At 59.4% G+C, this 18,378-nt stretch overlaps 1 protein-coding gene across 18 annotated transcripts in view; it reads right to left on the reverse strand.

The window, feature by feature from the left end:
* Positions 1-321: 321 nt before the first annotated feature.
* Plec (plectin) overlaps positions 322-18,378 on the reverse strand; it is a 62,498-nt gene continuing 44,441 nt past the window's right edge. For all 18 annotated transcript variants that reach the window (XM_031346939.1, XM_031346949.1, XM_031346961.1 and 15 more), the window contains 16 exons: positions 18,254-18,331; positions 18,019-18,180; positions 17,729-17,833; positions 17,541-17,636; positions 17,168-17,293; positions 16,124-16,276; positions 15,873-16,027; positions 15,312-15,780; positions 15,014-15,192; positions 13,713-13,851; positions 13,269-13,625; positions 13,113-13,196; positions 12,819-12,923; positions 12,246-12,344; positions 7,886-11,266; positions 322-7,746 (listed from right to left, as the gene is read on the reverse strand). In XM_031346939.1, the coding sequence (XP_031202799.1) occupies positions 1,528-7,746; positions 7,886-11,266; positions 12,246-12,344; positions 12,819-12,923; positions 13,113-13,196; positions 13,269-13,625; positions 13,713-13,851; positions 15,014-15,192; positions 15,312-15,780; positions 15,873-16,027; positions 16,124-16,276; positions 17,168-17,293; positions 17,541-17,636; positions 17,729-17,833; positions 18,019-18,180; positions 18,254-18,331 (11,907 nt within the window). In that variant the 3' untranslated portion in view covers positions 322-1,527. The remainder of the gene's footprint in view (positions 7,747-7,885; positions 11,267-12,245; positions 12,345-12,818; positions 12,924-13,112; positions 13,197-13,268; positions 13,626-13,712; positions 13,852-15,013; positions 15,193-15,311; positions 15,781-15,872; positions 16,028-16,123; positions 16,277-17,167; positions 17,294-17,540; positions 17,637-17,728; positions 17,834-18,018; positions 18,181-18,253; positions 18,332-18,378) is intronic.

The raw sequence follows: 18,378 nt of genomic DNA on the forward strand, positions 1-18,378 counted from the left end.
AAGTGCCAACCCCGTGGCTTCCATAGGGACGTGCCAAGTGACAGGTCATCACCCAGATGAGAGGCTGGACACAGCAGCCCCCCCTCGGTGCAGCCTGCTCCCCTCTCCACTCTGCTCTCTCTGCCTGGTAGCTCTCTAGCCACCACTTGGGTTTTCCTGGTTCTGATGCCCAGCCTTGACCTAATGTCTTCACAAGGCCTCATGTACCTACCCTGGCCAATACACATCTGGTGAGCCAGAGCCTGGAGCCGGGAACCACAGCCTCTACCCTCCCACCGCTACACGGATGATCTAGGACCAAAGCACAAGGCAAGACCCGGATGAAGGTTGGAATTGCTTTTATTGAGGGGCGGACACCGCAGGGCCCCGCCCATGGTCAGGTTAGTGTTCTGCCTGGCATCTCCACCTGCCACCAGCTCAAGGTTAGTGGAACATGCAAAGCTCACTCAGAGGGTGGAGGCGGGGGTAGGAGCCACCAAGGCCAGGGACTGGCTGGACAGGAAGGGAGAGTGTCACTGGCCAAGTGCTTCTGTCAGCACAGATGGGCCAGCCAGTGTCTCTGGGCCATGGAGGGGCCAGGGCTCCCTGGGAGTGAGGTGGGCAGCAGCACCCAGAGAGGGGTTCCACAGGCTTGAAGAGTCCCTGGGCCTCTGGAGTAGGAGAATTCTCAGATCTGCAGAACCCTCCAGTCCCACCCAGCCAGAATGTCCATCTCCTACCCTGGGTCTGGGTCTTTAGGGCCTGGGTACAAGGACACAGAAGGCACTTACAAGGGGAGCCGAGGCTGGAAGGCTGAAGCAGAGGCTCAGGTCTCAGGGGAATAAGTATGGGGTGGTGAGCTACAAAGCATAGCTCCAATGGCAGCTGCAGGAGTCAGGCAGGAGGCTGGGGCCAGGACCAGGCCTTATCTTCCCATGGGGAAGGGGCTTCTCTGGGCAGGCTGGAAGAGATGGTTGGCCTGGGATCTTTCCTTTGCCAGCAAAACCCACTGAATATCCAGGACATTCAGAGATAGACTGGGGAGAAGCAGCTGGCTCAGGACAGAGGCCTCAGGAGGCTCGAGGGCTGTCTGCTCATGGGACTGTCCCCAGTTCCCCTCAGCAGCTAGGACCAGCAGGTAGACATCCAGTGGGGTGGGCTTAGAGGTCTGGGGACCTTTCCCGGATAGAATCCTCCCAGGAGAGACAGGAGTGGTAGGCTGAGTGCCCAGCTCTGGATTCTCCAAGGCACCTGGCTGTGGTGAGTGGCAGGTAGAAAGGATTAGGGAGGCCCAAGGAGAGTGAAGTGGTCACTTGGCCTGGGCCAGCCCTGTTTCCCAAGACACAGGCTGTCTGGACATCGCATATATATATTAATGTGTTAGTCTGGTCTTTTTGGTTAAATTTTAGGCACCGCTTGGGAGGAAGACACCTTTAAATGTTAAAAACAAAAACGAAAAGAAAAGAAAAGAAAAAAAAAGACCCCAGCGCCTCCACAGGGAGCCTGGCCACATGCAGAGCGAGAAGGCGGGATGCAGGCTGGAGGGGATCAGGCCACTGCAGACTCAGGGCCTCCAAGAGAGGCTGAAGGCCCTGAGGCATAGCGGCGGCCATAGCCTGAGGAAGAGTAGGAGGAGGAAGAAAAGGTCATGGAGAAGCCAGAGCCAGTGGCGTCAAAGCTGCCACGGCGGGAGCCGGCCCTGGAGCCGGTGCGTGAACCAGTGCGTGAGCCAGCGGTCGAGCCAGAGCCACTGACACTGTAGGGGCTGTAGTAGCCCTTGCTGGACTGGGCGGCAGCTTCCAGCAGCCTCAGCCCTGTGCCCTCCTCCACCATGCTACGATCCAGAGCGTCCTTGTAGGAGATCTTGAGCTTGGTCTTGGGGCACGTGAGGTACTTGGAGTAGGCACTGACGTCACGCAGCTTCTGGGCTGTGCGGGCATCCACAGTGCCACGTTGCAGGGCTTCATCGAGAGACACACGGCCTGGTGTGTCAGGCTCAATCAGACCACCCGTAAGGTACTGCACCTCCAGGAACCGCTGGCCTGCCTCGTAGTACAGCCAGCCCTTCTTCAGGGCCTGGGCAGCTGACATCTTGGTCTTGGTGCGTGGGTCCTCAAACCCACAGAAGGCCTTCTGGGCCAGATTGATACGGTCTACCATGATCTTGTCCACCAGGCCCTTGTTGACAGCCTCAGTGACCGGGAAGCGTTCACCAGTGCTGGGGTCAATGATGCCCCCAGTGCAGGCCTGTGCCTCCAGCAGCCGCTGGCCAGTGATGTTGTCTACCAGGTTGCGATGCATGGCCTCCGTGATGGACACCTTCTCCAGAGTCTCTGTGTCGAGGATGCCGGCCACTGGGCCAGTCTCCTCAGTAGGATCAGACCAGGAGGCTAGCTGGGTCCTCGGAACGGCAGAACTGATGGGGTAGGAGGAAGATGAGCCCACAGAGGAGGAGCGGGAGCGGAAGCCACTGGCATTGCCTGAGAGCATGTCAGCAAACTCGGTGATAGAAAGCGTGCCAGCGCGGTACTGGTCCAGTGCTGAGCGGTCAATGAGGTTCTTGGTGATGGCATCATCAATGTCATACTGGCGGCCAGAGCGGCGGTCAATGATCATAGACTTGACGACACCGTCTGAGGAGGAGATAGTGATCTCTTCCCACTCACACTCCTGCTCCGACAGCTCCAGGTATGTCTGGTGGTCAATGAGGCCCTTGCGGTAAGCCTCGTACACTGACATCTCCTTGCCCGTCTCAGGGTCCACAATCACCACGCGGCGCTTGCGCACAGAGGACTTGGAGGATGTCTTCCGCTCCCGCTTCTTCTCCTTCAGTGGCAGGAGACACAGGCCAGTCTGGGGGTCAGTGATGCAACGCTCCATCAGCTGCAGGTAAGTGAGGTTCTCCTCTGTGTTGGGGTCAAAGAAACCCTTGGTGTCATCTGAGGGATCAGTCAGGATCTCATTCATCTCCTCATCAAAGAGGCCACGCTTATATGCCACTTCTACAGGCAGACGGTGGCTCTCCTCGGGGTCAATGATGCCACCGGTGGCTATCTGAGCCTCTAGCAGACGAATACCATGGTCCTTCAGGATTAGGCCCTTCTTCATGGCCTGGAAGAGAGAGATGAGTTTCCCAGAGTAGGGATCCTTGTAGCCAGTGACGGCGCGCTCAGCTGACAGCAGCTTGTCCTTGAACTCAGGGCCCACAATACCCATACGCACGGCCTCTTCCACGGTCAGCTTGAGTCCCTTGATGGGATCAATGACATAGCCGGTGGCTGCCTGTGCTTCCAGGAGCTCGAAGGCTGTACCGGGACGGATGATGCCCTTCTTCATGGCCTGGTACACGGAGAGCCGTTCTTTGGTAGCATCGACAAAGACTCCAGCAATGCAGCTGGTACCCTCGAGGAACTTCTGCAGGTTCTTAGTGACCTCCTCAATGGAGGTCAGGCCTTCCTGCAGCTGTAGCGCTGTGGCCTCGTCCATGACTTGCGAGCGTACGAGCTCCTCCACAGTGATCTGCTTGCGCAGGCCGCGGAAGGTCAGCCTGCGGGCATCAGAGACCGGCAGCAGCATCTGGCCGCTGTTGTCGTCACGGCGGCAACGCTTGAGCAGCTGTGTGTAGCTGAGACGCTCATCGGTGGAGGGGTCCACGTAGCTGCGCACCTCACTGGGCTCTGACAACTGGTCATGCGTGTCCTTATTGAGGTAGCCACGTTGGTAAGCCACCTCCAGAGGGAGGTGGAAACCCAGGCGGGGGTCCACAATGCCTCCTGTGGCCAGCTGGGCATCCAGCAGCCGCAGCGCCTCCTCAGCAGGGATCAGCTCCTTCTTCATCGCCTGGAAGAGTGAGATGGTCTGTTCGGTGTAGGGGTCACGGTAGCCAGTTACAGCTCGCTCGGCAGAGAGGAGCCGATCATGCAGCTCGGGGCCTACCAGACCCTTCCGCACAGCCTCATCCACAGTCAACCGCTCACTCTTCACTGGGTCCAGCAGGAAGCCTGTGGCTGCCTGTGCTTCCAGCAACAAGCGGGCCACCTCGGCACTCAGCAACCCCTTCTTAAGGGCCTGGTAGATGGTTAGCGTCTGCCTGGAGCCTGGCAGGTAGACACCAGCCACCGCTCCTGTGCCATACAGGTAGCGCCAGGCAGATTCCATCTCCAGAACCTCACGGAGGTTCTTGGTGCCTTCCCGGAAGAGGTTGTAGGTCTCAAGGGAGATGATCCGGGCCTCATACAGGTCTTCAGCGGTGAGGCGGCGGCGCACATAGTCATAGGAGGCGAGGTTCTGCTGGCGGATGATCTCTGTCTTCTCGATGATTTCGATGATAATGATGATCATACGCTCCTTGGTTACTTTCCCAGCCTGAAAGTCAGCCATGAGCCGGGCACGCTGATCCTCCGGGATCATGTCTGACTGCATCACCTCCCATAGAGACATGGAGGAGCCACCGCGGCTGCCACCACCCGGGATGTCAATCTGCGTCTCCTCAAACGCCCTCCGAGTCTCCTCCTCAGTATACACCTGTGTGGTTTCTACCACCTCTGTCTTCTCTGCCCCTTTGAGTGGCAGGAGGCGCAGCCCTGTCTCCGGGTCCTCCACACAGCGCTCCAGCAGCTGCAGGTAGGTGAGGTTCTCATGGGTGTTGGGGTCGAAGAAGCCCTTGGTGTCATCGCTTGGATCTGCCAGCACACGGTTCATCTCCTCATCAAAGTAGCCACGCTGGTAGGCCACATCCACGGGCAGGCGGTGGCTGTGCACAGGGTCAATGATGCCCCCTGTGGCGATCTGGGCCTCCAGCAGGCGGATGGCATGGTCCCTGAGGACCAGGCCCTTCTTCATGGCCTGGAACAGCGAGATGGTGTTGCCTGAGTAAGGATCCTTATAGCCAGTGACCGCCTTTTCAGCTGACAGCAGCTTCTCATGCAGCTCTGGGCCCACTACTCCCGCCTTGACAGCCTCGTGGACATACAGACGTTGGTTCCGCACAGGGTCCACTAGGAAACCAGTGGCTGCCTGGGCCTCCAGCAGGAGTGTGGCTGTGCTGGGTCTAAGGAGGCCCCGACGCATGGCCTCATAGATGGTTACTTTCTCCTTTGAGTCCTCCAGATAGATGCCAGCCAGGCAGCCGCTGCCTTGCAGGAGCGTCCGCACAGAGCCCACCTCTGACAGATCTTTGACTGATGTCTTGCCGTCCTTGAGCTGGTCAAATTGAGCTCTGCTAAGGATCTTGGCAGCCAGGAGCTCACTGGCCGGCACAGGGGCACGGAGGCCACTAAAGGACAGTCTCTCCTGCCGCTGAGTCTCCACCTCCTCCACAATGGTGATAAGAATCTTGATGACCTTCTCTACGGTGACCTTGCCTGTGCGGAACTGCCGTAGCAGCTCCTGACGCTGCTCCTCAGTAAAGTACTCAGAGCTGATGAGCTCCCACACTGTCATTGCCCTGCCCTTAAAGCTGCCCACAGGAACCTCAACCTTGGCCTGCTCCAATGTCTCACGGGCCTGGAGCTCAGAGTAGACCTCCTCCTGCCGGGCCCGGACAGCCTTCTCTGAGAGTGGCAGTAGGCTCAACCCGGTCAGCTGGTCAGACCGGCACCGCTGTTGGAGCTGGCTGTAGGTGACTGGCTCCCGGGTGCTGGGGTCATGGTAGACTCTGGCATCATCTCTGGGTGACGTCAGGGCCCTGTTAGTCTCTTTGTCCAGGTAGCCCCGGGCATAGGCAACATCCAGGGGCACACGGTGGCTTTTGCTGGGGTCTACAATGCCACCAGTGGATAACTGGGCATCCAGCAGGCGCAGGCCCTGTTCTCGGGGGATGAGACCCTTCTTCAGGGCCTGGAATAGTGAGACACTCTGTCCTGTGTAGGGATCCCTATAGCCTGTCACAGCCTTCTCAGCTGACAAGAGCTTCTCATGCAGCTCAGGACCCACCAGGCCAGCACGCACTGCCTCGTCCACAGTCAGCCTGGCGCTAGTGGCAGGGTCGATGATGTGCCCAGTGCCAGCCTGGGCCTCCAGCAAGGCCACAGCCACCTCTGGCTGCAGCAAATCTTTCTTCAGGGCCTCATAGATGCTCAACTTCTGCCCTGCTTCTTCCAGCCACACACCAGCAATGACGCTGGTACCCCGCAGAGCCTGCCTCACGCTGTCTGCCTCGGCCACTTCCCGCACAGAACGTTCACCCCGCTGTAGCTGCTGGTAGAGTTCATGGCTGATGACCCCACTGTCCAGCAGCTCTGTGGCAGGCACAAGGGCACGGAGGCCCTCAAAGCAGAGCTGGGACTTCCGCTCATGTTCCTCTACCACTGTGATGACAATCTTGATGATCTTCTCCACCGTGATGCGGCCCGTGCGGAACTGCCGAAGCAGGTCTCGTCGCTGCTCCGCTGTGAAGTACTCTGAGTTGATGATCTCCCAGATGGTCACGGTCTTGCCCTGGAATTTGCCAAATGGTGCAGACACAGTGGCCTTCTCAAAGACGTCACGGGCCTCTGTGTCGGTGTACACCAGCTCGCCACCTTTGGCAGCCTTATCTGTGAGTGGTAGGAGGCGCAGCCCCGTCTCCGGGTCCTCCACACAGCGCTCCAGCAGCTGCAGGTACGTGAGGTTCTCATGTGTGTTGGGGTCGAAGAAGCCCTTGGTGTCATCACTTGGGTCAGACAGGATGCGGTTCATCTCTTCATCAAAGTAGCCACGTTGGTAGGCCACATCCACAGGGACACGGTGGCTGTGGACAGGGTCGATGATGCCTCCCGTGGCGATCTGGGCCTCCAGCAGGCGGATGCCATGGTCCCTGACAATAAGGTCCTTTTTCATGGCCTGGAAGAGTGAGATCTGTTCCCCTGTGTAGGGGTCCTTGTAGCCAGTGACAGCACGCTCAGCTGACAGCAGTTTGTGGTGCAGCTCAGGACCCACGACACCCTCCTTCACAGCCTCATTGACAGTCAGCCGCCGGTTCCGCACAGGGTCCAGCAGGAAGCCCGAGGCTGCCTGGGCCTCAAGCAAGATAAGAGCTGTTCCAGGGCTGAGCAGCTGCCGCTGTAGGGCCGTGTAGACACTCAGTTTCTCGTTGGTGGGCTTCAGGAGCAATCCTGCAATGCTGCTTCGGCCCTTCAAGTATCGGTACACATCTTCCCGCTGCGTGAGCTCAGCCACCGTGGTGTGACCCTGTGCCAAACGCTGCAGTTCCTCCTTGCTCAGGATGCCTGCTTCCTGCAGCTGCTGAGCTGGCACCTTCTGACGTAAGCCCTCAAAGCTGTACTCGGGCTCGGCCTCCACGGACGGGCCGTCAAGTGCATCGCGGCCATTGGGCAGCGCCTTTGTGGCGGCAGCCTGGGTGGAGGCAATCTCCTCAGAGTGGGCCAATGCAGCGCGGTGCTCTTCCTCCAGGCGCTGCAGCCGCTCCCGCAGCCTCTGGTTCTCCTCTGCCAGCAGCTTCTCCTGCTGCTGCCGCTGCTGCTCCAGACGCTGTAGTTCCTCCTGCTTGCGCCTCACGCCCTCCTCTGCCTCTCGCTGCCGCCTCCTGGCCTCTTCCATGGTGGCCATCAGCTCCTGCTTTTCCTGCTCCATCTGCTGCTGCTGTCGCTGCTGCTCCTCGCGCAGCTGCTTTGCCTTAGCCACCTCGTCCTGGAAAAGCTGCTCCAGCTTGGCCTTCTCCTGCTCGATGAAGCGTTCCCGTTGCAGCAGGCTATCCTTCTCAGAGAGAAAGCTCTTCTGCAGGGCCTGTGTCTCCTGCAGTATCTGCTCCTGCTGCACAGTCTGCATCTGTTAGGGATGGAAAAGGGGGGTCACAGCAGCTCTCAGGGAGGACGGAGACCAGCATGACTTACCACTACCCAGGGGTAGACTAGACCCTCCCTGCCACCCAGGCCACCCTTCTGCCTGTGAGGAGGGAGGGCGGTACCTCCTCAGACTTGAGCTGCAGTAACTTCGCCTCCTGTTTGAGCTTCTCCTTCTCCCGCTCCAGCTCAGCAATGGCCTCCCTCAGACGCTCGGCATCGTGGTCACTCTGCTGTCGCTGGATCTCGAGCGTCTGTACCAACGTCACCTTCTCCTGTGTAGCAAGTTCAGTGCGGTGCAGCTTTTCACCGATCTCTTCAGCCTGCTTCCGGAAGCGCTGGGCATCCTCCTCGGCTCGGGCCTGAGCCCGACTCATCTCAGCCATGCGCAGCTTGAGGCGCTCAGCCTCCGCACTCATTTCCAGTTGCCGCTGCCGCTCAGCCTCCAGGGTCCGCTGGAAACCCTGTGTCTCCTCTACCAACTGCTGAGCCATTTGCTCCTTGTCTTCCTGCAGCCGCCGGGCCTGTTCCTGGGCAAGCTCCTTCTGCTGCTGCAGCAGCTCCGCCTCAGCCTTGAGCCTCGTGGCTTCCTGCACTGCTTGCATCTTTTCCTTCAGCATCTTCTCTGCCAGGGCCCGCTGCTGCGCCAGGTCCTCCTCAGCTAGCTGCCGCAGCCTTGCCGCCTCTTGGGCGGCCACGCTCAACCGTGCAGCTTCTTCGGCTACCTGCTTCATCTTCTCGGCCTCCTCCTCCAGGAAGCGCTGTGTGTTGTCCTTGTCACGGAGGATGAGTGCCCGGTTTTCAGCTTCAATGCGAGCCTTGAGCTTGCCCAGCTCCTCCATCTGCACACGGACAGAGAAGAGCTCCTCCTCTACCTGGCTACGCTGCCGGGCTGCCTCTGTTACCTCAGCCTTCAGCCGCTGCAGCTCCTCGTCCAGGATGCTCTTCTGGTGGTCAGTCTCCTCTAGCTGCAGCCTCAGTGTGGTCAGCTCCTGCTCTACCTGGGCCTTCTGCCGTAGTGTCTGCTCTGCAAACTTCTTATGCTTCTCCATCTCTGCGTCGGCTGCCTGTTTCTGTTTCAATGCTGCCTGCTCTGCCTGTGCCCTTCGTGCTGCCTCCTGCTCAGCTTCCTTGCGCAGCTTCTCTGCAGCCGCCTGCGCCTGTGCCTGGGCCTGAGCCTGCTCCTCTGCTGACTGTTTTAGCCGCTCAGCCTCTTCCACTTGTTTCCGAGACTGCGCTGCCTCGCGCTCTGCCTGCTCCCGGGCCTCCTCTGCCTCCTCGGCAGCTCGCCTTGCTGCCTCTGCCTCGCTCCGCAGCCGCTCCAGCATGTTCTGCTCTTGCTGGAGCGTCTGCTGCAGCTCCTCCTCTCGCTGCTGCACCACAAAGGCGTGCGCCTTCTCCTCCGCCTGCAGCCGTTTCTGGGCGGCCTCCTGCGCCAGCTGCAGCTGCCTGGCCGACTCCTGCTCAGCTCGCTCTCGCAGGCGCCGCGCCTCTTCAACCTTGGCCTTGAGCCGCTCGACCTCCTCCAGTGCAACCTTGCGCTGCCGGGCGGCTTCCTCCTCCGCTGCGAGGCTCCTCTGCACACGCTCCTCGGCCTCACGGCGCCTCTGCTCCTCCTCCGCTGCCAACTGCCGCTGCCGGGCTGCCTCCAGTTCCGCCTGCTCCTTGCTGCGCATCGTGTCCTCCGCATTGCTGCGAATGCGCCCTAGCTCCAGCTCCAGCTCGGCCTTGCCAGCAGCGGCTTTCTCAAAGCTAGCCTTCAGCGCCATGATCTCCTCTTCCACCTGTCGCCTCTGTCGCAGGGTGTCCTCCACCAGGCCCTTCTGTCGCTCCAGCTCGCTCTCTGACGCCTTGCGCAGCTGGGCCAGGCGCTCCTCGATGTCAGCCTTGTGCAGTGCCGCCTGCTCCTCCAGGCGCCGCCGCTGGAAGGCCTCATCTTCAGCCAGGCGCCTCAGGCGCTCATTCTCGGCCTCCTTCTCTTTGAGGGCAATCTCTGCCTCTGTCTTGAGCCTTGTGGCCTCGCTGATGGCAGCCAGCTTCTCCGTGAGCACTCGCTCTGCCTCGGCCCGCTGGCGGGCAGCATCCTCCTCGGCCAACTGCCTCTGTCTCTTGGCCTCCTCCGCCAGCGCACGCAGCCGAGCAGCCTCCTCGGCCAGCTCCCGAAAGCGCCCTGCCTCAGCCTCGAGCCTCTGCTTAGACTTTTCGCTGGTGGAGCGAGACTCTTCTTCGGCTCGTGCCTTGCTGGCCAGCAGTACCTCCATCTCTGCCCGGACCTTGGCCAGCTCAGCCTCCAGTTCCTGGCGCTTCTGCGTGGCTGCAGTCGCCTCATGCTGTAGCCGGGCCAACTCTTCCTCTAGCAGCTGCCGCTGCTGCTCCCCTTGCTCCGTCTCGGCCCGCAAGCGGATCAGCTCCTGCTCCGCAGCCAGGCGCTGCTGTGCAGTGCCCTCCGCCAGCTGCCGCTGCTTCTCCAGCTCCTGCTCTGCCAGCTCTCGCTGCCGCACAGCCTGCTCCTCTGCCTTGCCCCGCCGCCGCGCTTCTCGCTCTGCCTCTTCCTTCTGCTTCTCCGCGTCTGCCTGTGCCAGGCTCTTCTGCTGAGCCACCTCTTCTGCCTGCAGCCGCAGCCGCAGCGCCTCATTGGCCTTCAGCTGCCAGCGCTCCAGCTCCCGCTCAGCTTCCTCCCGGGCTCGCTCAGCCTCGGCTTGCTGCTGTGCCCGTCGCTCGGCCTCCTCCCGCAGCTGGGTCACTGTCACATGCTCCTCCTGCAGAGTGCGCTCCAACTGTGCAGTCTTCTCGGCAAAGGATGCCCGCTTGCTCTGCAGCTCCACTTCTGCACTGCGCTGTGCTGTCTCCAGGGCCACCTGCACTTGGCGTGCCCGCTCTGCCTCAGCTTGGCGCAGCCGCCGCTCGGCCTCCTCTGCCTGCAGCCTCAGTTCATCCAGGGCCTGCAGGGCCCGCTGCTTCTCTCGCGCTGCCTCGGCTTCAGCCTTCACACGCAGGGCCAGCTCTGCCTCTGCCTGCCGTTTGCGCTGGCTCTCATCTTGCACCTGCCTTCGCAAGCGTTCAGCTTCCTCCTGAGCCTGCCGCTTCTGTGCTTCTGCCTCCTCTGCCCGTGCGCGCAGAGCCTGTAGCTCGCCCTCTGCCCCTCCACGCTGACGCTCAGTTGTCTCCAGCTGCAGCCGTACTACGCGAATCTCTTCCTCAATGCGCAGCCGGCTGCGTTCTGCAGCCTCCACCTGCTGGGCCTTGGCCTGGATCTCTGCCTCTGAGCTCTGCCGCAGATGCTGCAGCTCCTCTTGGATGCTGCGCTTCTGCTGCTGTGCATCCACCGCTGCCTCCTCGCGCCGTGCCACCTCCTCCTGCATGCGCCGCTGCAGTTCTTGTGCTTCCAGCTCTGCCTGTGCCTTAGCCTGGGCGTGTGCCTCAGCTAGCTGCCGCTGCTTCTCCAGTGCAGCCTCCACCTCGGCCAGTCGCTCCCGCTCCTCTGCCCGCTGTTGCTCAGCCAGCCGCTGTGGCGGCAGCAGAGAGGGGAAGAGAACCAGAGTCAGTGTGAGCATACGGAGGGTGCCAGGTGCTCACAACGACACGGAAGGTACCACCACAGTTCACTTGGACAATGCGATTTGGGGGATCAGGGAGAACAGAGATTCCAACCCAGCCAAAGAGACAGCGTGCACCCGCCCAGGACATTCGAGCAGCGAGCATAGCAGCCCCACCATGCTCACCAGCCTGGGGAAGGAGGCCCAGGCGTCCTCCCCTCTTCCCGCAGAGAGACGACGGAGACAGACGGACAGGGAGAGAGAGAAAGAGCAAAGCAGGAGGCTCGCCATAACACCACAGTCCTGCCTGAAATCTCCCATCCTAGCAGGCCTTGTTCCCACAAGGTCCCTCCCTCTCCCCTCATGGGGAGGTGGGCCATTCCCAAAGCCCAGTGGGGAGGGGGCAAGGTGAGGCAGCCAAAGTAGGAACAGCCGTGCAGACCAGAACCAGCTCAGGAGGCTTCTTAAGCTGGCATATGGGCAAAGAGGCGGTAGAGCTGTGGGCAGGCCAGCAGTTCCCGGGAGGTAGGGAACTAGACAGACGGCACTACGCCTGGCCAAGTTACTCTGAGATACCCCTCTCCAAACCCTAGAACCTCATACACCAACTCGTCCTAGGACAAGCGACCCAGTCACACCAACACAGAATCCCCAGGAAAAAGCACACATCAGAGCCAGAAGGATGCACGCCAATGAGAAGACTCGCCAATGAGAAAGGGCACACTAGCCACCAGGCAGAGAGCAGAGCCGTGCCAGGCCAAGGGCAGGCAGCCTGGGCAGCCATGCTGGTGTGGGATACTGGACAGCACCAGGCATGGGGCATGGAATGAACTGTATCAAGTGGTCTTAGACAGGTTCCTATGGGCTGCATTTGAAATCAGGAAAGAGGGCTTCCCCCACCTCAACCCCTACCTCATCCCTACCCCCATCCACATGGCCTGGGGCATACCTCTTCCTCTTCCATGCGGCGCAGTGTCTCACTGATGAACTTGATGTACTGACTCGTGAGTGTGGTCAGCTCACTGTAGCGCGTGCGCAGATCCACATACTGGGGGGGAAAGGATTAAGTCAACCAGTGAAGCCCTGTGGTGGGTTGCCCTGGGCTGTTTGTATTTTGATGCTAATTCTGCTTCCTCAAGAGGGGCTGCCTGGGACTTTATGTGACCATTCTCCCCATTTTAACTTGTAAAATGAAGGCCAGAACCAGTGATTGGGCAGTGGAAGGGAAGGTGGTGCTGAAAAGTTTTAGGGGGAGGTGGGGGGGATGAGGATGACGGAGGAGCAGAAGCACATGGCCTGGAGAAACCGCAAGTTATAAGGGATCTCATAGCTAGAGAATAGAGTAGTGTAGTGGTAGATCTGCCCAGTCTGGGCGCATAGCTTGTATTCATATCAACTGAGTTGTGCCTTCTTTGCATGGGTTTATTTGGGTTGGAGATTTTACCACAGGAATGCCCAAGAGCCCCCATAAGGTCCATCTATCCCCTTTGCTCAGCTGAGACTTGGCCCACCTCCATCCTACCTCCTGGATGACACTCTCCGATCCAGACTGAACCTTGGGCTTCTTGGCAGGGGAGGCCACGGGTTCAAGCTGAGCCTTGTAGGTGATCAGCTGGAGTTCATAGTCCTATAGACACACACTGTAGTCAGCTACCTGCTCTAGGCTCTGGTTGCCTGGGCCTGACCCCCAGACTGCCTCACAGACTTTCTTTGGCACAGTCCAGGCTTAGGACAATCACGCAAAAGCCCAAGGCCTGCTCAACTGGCAAGCGTGCCCCCGTTTTGAGTTCTAGAGCTGCCGGGTGGGAGACCTCACCTTGATTGCATTGATGTACTGCTTAGCAAACTTCTGGCACTCCTCAACCTTCTCACCGTGACGCTCAATCTCCTCCAGCAGGGCCTGAGGGAGGAAGGGGTTAGCATCGAGCTACAGGCTGCGCCCTACCGCATGGCAAGCCTTCCCTGGGCCTACCTTCTCCTGGCGCAGCTGTTCTCGCGCAGCCTGACTGTTGGCTATTGGCACGGCCTGGATCTGCTCTTGTCGCCTCTTGGCATCCTGCAGCCAGGAGCTCAGGGGATCCGCGCTCTCACGGTAGTAGCGAAGCTGGCGGCCCAGCTGTTCAAGCTCGCGCTGCCGCACATCCGTCTGGGCTAGTACAGCCTGCCAGCGCTCCAGCAACTGAGTGACACGTTCTCGCCAGCGCTCTACCTCTACGTCCCGCTCACCATGCCGCTGCTGTAGCCGCTCACCAACTTCCTGTGCCCCCCGCAACTCATCTTTTAGGGTGTTGAATACAGGCTGCTGTGCTTCGGCCTGGGCCCGTAGCTTCTGTTGGGCAAGGCAGGGTGGGTGTCATTTCAACACGGACTCCTACTGACCCTGTCCCCAGTGAAGCACAAGCCCCCAGAAAGGTACCTTTAGCGAGGCCTTGGTGGCTTCAAGCTCTTGGAGAGTGGCAGGCACAGCCTGGGCCTCCTTCAGCTGCTCCTCATGGGCTTTAAGAACCTCCTCAGCCCCCTGGGTACTGCGAATTACCAAGCTGATGGTCTTGAGTCTAGGTAGGAGACAGCAAAGCTCAGAGTGTGTGGGCTCAAACAACACACCCTCAGTGAAGGAACTGGAACCACTATGTGCTTCCTGCCATGGCCGGACTCTACCTGGCCAGAGCAGGTGGTCACTTAAGCGGGAAGGCCCAGAGGGAGGATGCTCCAGGCAGGGGCTGCAGACTCTAAAGCCCTAGAGCAGATGATACCACCACCTGCAGTGCAGTTCTCAATCTTCTAGCTCAAGACTGGCCGAGCAAACAGGAATTAGGAAGGGATCATGTGCCTGACAGACACGTTCCTCTCAAACACTGTATTAGCATTTGTTAATAAAGGCCAGAGGCACTATGTGATACAGAAAGCAATAAATGCTGGAAATCAATGCTGGGGGCACAAGACTTCTAAAAGTCAGGCCCTATGAATGTACCTACTGTGCCTCTGAATCAAGATATGCTGAAATAAACAGAATGAAATGCACAGAAACTGCAAGTAGGTACAGGAGGACAGGCAGAGGGGCTGGGCTCTGGAAAGGCTCCAAGAGCTCATACACGGAAGGATCCAAAGAGGTTGAGGTCAGGAGGTCTGGGGAGTGAGTGTGTTGCTGCTCTGTCCCTTGAACGTCTCAAGCACACTCCAGCATTCATTGCTCCTCTTAGGTCTTCATTTCTCTCCACCAAGAAGCCTGTCTGTCTCTCAAACTCACTGATGTCCTTCGTTGGTCCTTCCTCCCGAAGCCACTGGTCTGGCCACACCTTGTGGCATCCCTCCCTCCTTCCTTCCTCTCATCCATGCTCCCTTCCACTCACAACCAGGAAGAACCTCTGCTCTGCCCTCCCCCCACCCCCCACTCTTCACTGGGCTGGCTCCTGGTTGATGCCAAGTCTATGGCTTCCCATCTTGGCATTTGGTGAGCAGCACCAATGTCCCTTACTCCCCACCTCACTTCCCACTAACAGGAAGACCTGATAGGATCTTCAAAATGCATCAGGCTCAGAGCATTTCTTACTGCTACATTCTGCCAAGCCTACTGTCCACTAGCTGGACTGTTCAACAGCCCCCCAAGGCCACTTTACACACCCACCTTCATCTTTCCTCTGCTCAGAACATGTCTGGAACCCCTGCCCTCACCAGAGGAGTCCCACTGGACTCCGAAACGTGCAGAGGGACACTCACTTCTCCAGGTAGATGGCAGACAGGCTTCGGACCTGTTCCAGCTTGCCCAGGGTCAGTTCCAACTCCGAGCGCAGAGTGGGTGCAGCAGGTGACGGCTCTGGCGAGGCTAGGACTTTCTCAGCCTCAGCAGACAGCCGGGCAACTCCCTTGCCCAGCCCCTCCACCTCAGCCTGCGCTTTCTGTAGAGAGACCAGGAAGGGGCAGAGTGACCAGCAGGGCCTGACAGTCAGCTTCTCCTGAAGACAAGAGAGGTTGGGATGGGAAGGAGGGGTGAGGAGTGAGTGAGGGCTGTGCTTGCCTGTTGCTCAGCAATGCGCTGGGCGCACTCCCGCCCTGGGTCCTTGTCCAGTGGCAGCCGCAGACGGTGCACAGTCCGGGTCTCACAGGCCTCCAGCTGCAGCCGGATATCCTTGAGCTCCGAGATGCACCGCTGACATCGAGACTCCTCCTGCTCACCCTGCTCCAGGCTTTGTAGCAGCTGCTGGTAGTGGCGGCTGCAAGATCCATACTCCCGCTCTGCCACCAGCCGGTCCTCAGGCCCAAAGCCACCAGCATCCTGGCTGTCTCGAAGGAAGGCCTGGTAGTGCAACTCCAGGTTGCGCAGAGCTTGCCGCTGCTCCTCGGGCTTCAGTGTGCGGAACGTGACTAGGGACCAGGACCGGATGAGCTGTATGTCACGACTGAGGCTCTGCCACGCCAGAAGACTCTTCATGTCCACGTGAAGCTGGTGCCACAGTGTGACCAGGGCCTGATGCTGGGCCTCCAGTCTGGCAGACAAGGACCACATTCAGTGATTCTGTCTAGAGCCCTCTTCTCTCTCCACAAACTCCCTCCAGCTGTGAACCCCCAGGTTACCCACCTGGCGACAGCTTCCTGGGCCTCCTGGTTGGGCGGTGGCACAAGAAAGCACACAGAAGGCACGGCGGCCTCACTGCTGGGACCACTGAGCACCTTCCAGTGGGATGGTTGGGCAGGACCCACCAGCTGGCATTGGTCACCCTTGTGCACAGTCACCTGGGATGGTCAGAATAGTAAACAATGCAGCCGGCTGACCTATACCCTCATGGACCCAGCCCCTCAGGCTTGGGCCCAGCCTAGCTCAGCCCTTACCTCCACCTGCTTGTAGTCACACACGGCTAGCAGGGGCACGTGACCCCGCACAGGGTGGGCAGGGTTGCGTGGCTTCAGCTGCACAATTGCCTTGGCCCGCTTGGCCAGGCCGGAGAGGTGCCCCTTGTACTCATTCAGTTGCTCCTTCTCATCCTGTGGGGGAGGGGAGGCTCAGGGTCAACCCAGCTAGCTCCCAGTGCAGGGATACCTGGCCATGGAAGAAGCAGACCCCCGCCCACCCAGCACCCTGCCTGGAGAGGCTTCTGATGCTAGGAGCAAGGGCACTTAACGGCAGGTGCAGTTGCCAGAGGGGACCGGCCTCCACAAATTCAATCCATTGACCTCGCTCCTCCCAACAAGACCAGGTACCCCATCCCTACCTTAGGCCACTCCTCACAGCTTCTGAAGAAGCAGCTAGGTCTACTTACATGCCAACCCCCTCACCACCACCCCCCACCCCCGCAATGACCTTGGCCCTACTCCCTCTCCTATAGAAGCTCATCCTCCTCCCCCATCAAACCGGGAGAGGAAAGAGAACCACTCTCCCCAAGAGCATTTAAGGACAGCGTCTGTGCTGGAGTACCTGGCCCTCCCCAACCCTCTCGGGTGGGTGTTGTAGCTGAGGCCCAGTCTTTGCAGATTGTACAATCAGCTTCCTCCTCTCCCCTCTGCCTCTAGGACTCCCTACCTAGAGTGCTGAGGCTGTTGTGAACAGCCTCCAGCCACGCACGCCCTGGCCACACCCCAGCATATATGGGCACCACATCCAGCTGCCCTTCACAGCCCTGCAGCTCTGCCAGCTCCAGTCATCAGGCCATAAAGTCAGTGCCTATTCACCACAGGGCTGGTGATCCCAGCTGACACCTCCACTCAGGGTAGGCTCTCAGGTCGGGCGGGGCTCATCCCAGCCCACCAGTGGGACACCTGTCGCCAGTTTTTCTGTCCGTTACATACACACACACACACACCCATGTGTCTCAGGTACCTTCCCAGCCCTTGTCCCATCTAGTCCATCCCTCTGTGCCTTGTTCACAGCTGCCTTACCTGGGCATCCTGCAGCAGGTCCTCAAGCCTGGTGACGGTGATGGAGCGGTCACAGCTGTACTTCCTGCGTAACGTCTCCTGCAGTTTCTGCAACTGTTCCTCAGCCTCCCGAACATCTGAGAAGAACTAGGACAGCAGGAGGGGTCATCTATAGGTGACAGAGCCCAAACCCTAGGCAAGCTGTTTGAGCAGGGGCCAGACCCAAGGGAAGAGGTAGTGGAACTCCATCCTCCCTCCCCCAGCCTCCCTGCCCCCGTTTCCCCCCCACCCCCGGGAGGACGGTTAACCAGGGCCATACATCTGTCAGGTGCTCTGAGGACCCTCCCAGTCACTAGAGCTGAGCCACAGGAGGAAGCGAGGCTCTGGTCCTTACCTGGAAGTAGGCTGTGTTCTCTTTCAAGTGTGCTTCAATGCAGCAACAGAGCTGCAGCATCCAGCTCCACTGGGTCTGCAAGGCGGCCTGGAAGGACTGTGGACAGCACGGTCCTTAGGACCCACACCCAGGCCCTCGGTCCCATAGCCCTACCCCCACAGACGCTCATACGGCTCCCATGGCCCCACCTCCACCGTGGGCCGAGCAGGATGGTCTTCCCGCAGCAACCTGTCCCCTGTGTTCTGGATCTCCTTGATTTTCTTTTCCTTCATTTCCAGTTCACGCATCAGGGCCTGACAAAAAGGAAAGGGTCTCAAGGAGAGTTTCAGGAACGCTGTACATGCAATCCAAGTCCCAGGCTCATCTTCACAGAGCCCTGAGGCTGAACTCAAGGGGCTCCCAGCACTGGAGAACAGTATGGGTGGGTGTGAGTGGGAAGGGAGGGGGTGGACATCCTAAGGAGGAAACACTGTCTTACCGAGTAACTTTCTTTCTTGGCAGCCATGTTGGTGTTGCGGTCACTCCAATCAAAGCCCACTTCCTCCTCTTCCTTCTCATTCAGCCACATCAGCTCCTTGGTAGCTGCCGCCACAAACCCATGCAAGCTCTCCAGGGACCGGAGGCGGGCCTTGGAGGAGTTCTTTAAGGAGGAAAGAATTAGTCAGTGACTGTGGTGGCCTACCCCTCCCAGCTGCTTGCAGTACCCCACTCACCAGCAGCTTTGCATACTGCAGGTCTAGGCGACCCAGGCAGTCTCGGTAGGCACCCCGGGTGGCAGGGGAGAGCTGGTTCTGCAGGAGAGACCAGTGAGTTGTAAGATCTGCAGTGGCCTGGGCCT

This window comes from Mastomys coucha, unplaced genomic scaffold (assembly GCF_008632895.1).
Source record: "Mastomys coucha isolate ucsf_1 unplaced genomic scaffold, UCSF_Mcou_1 pScaffold11, whole genome shotgun sequence".
Taxonomy (NCBI): domain Eukaryota; kingdom Metazoa; phylum Chordata; class Mammalia; order Rodentia; family Muridae; genus Mastomys; species Mastomys coucha.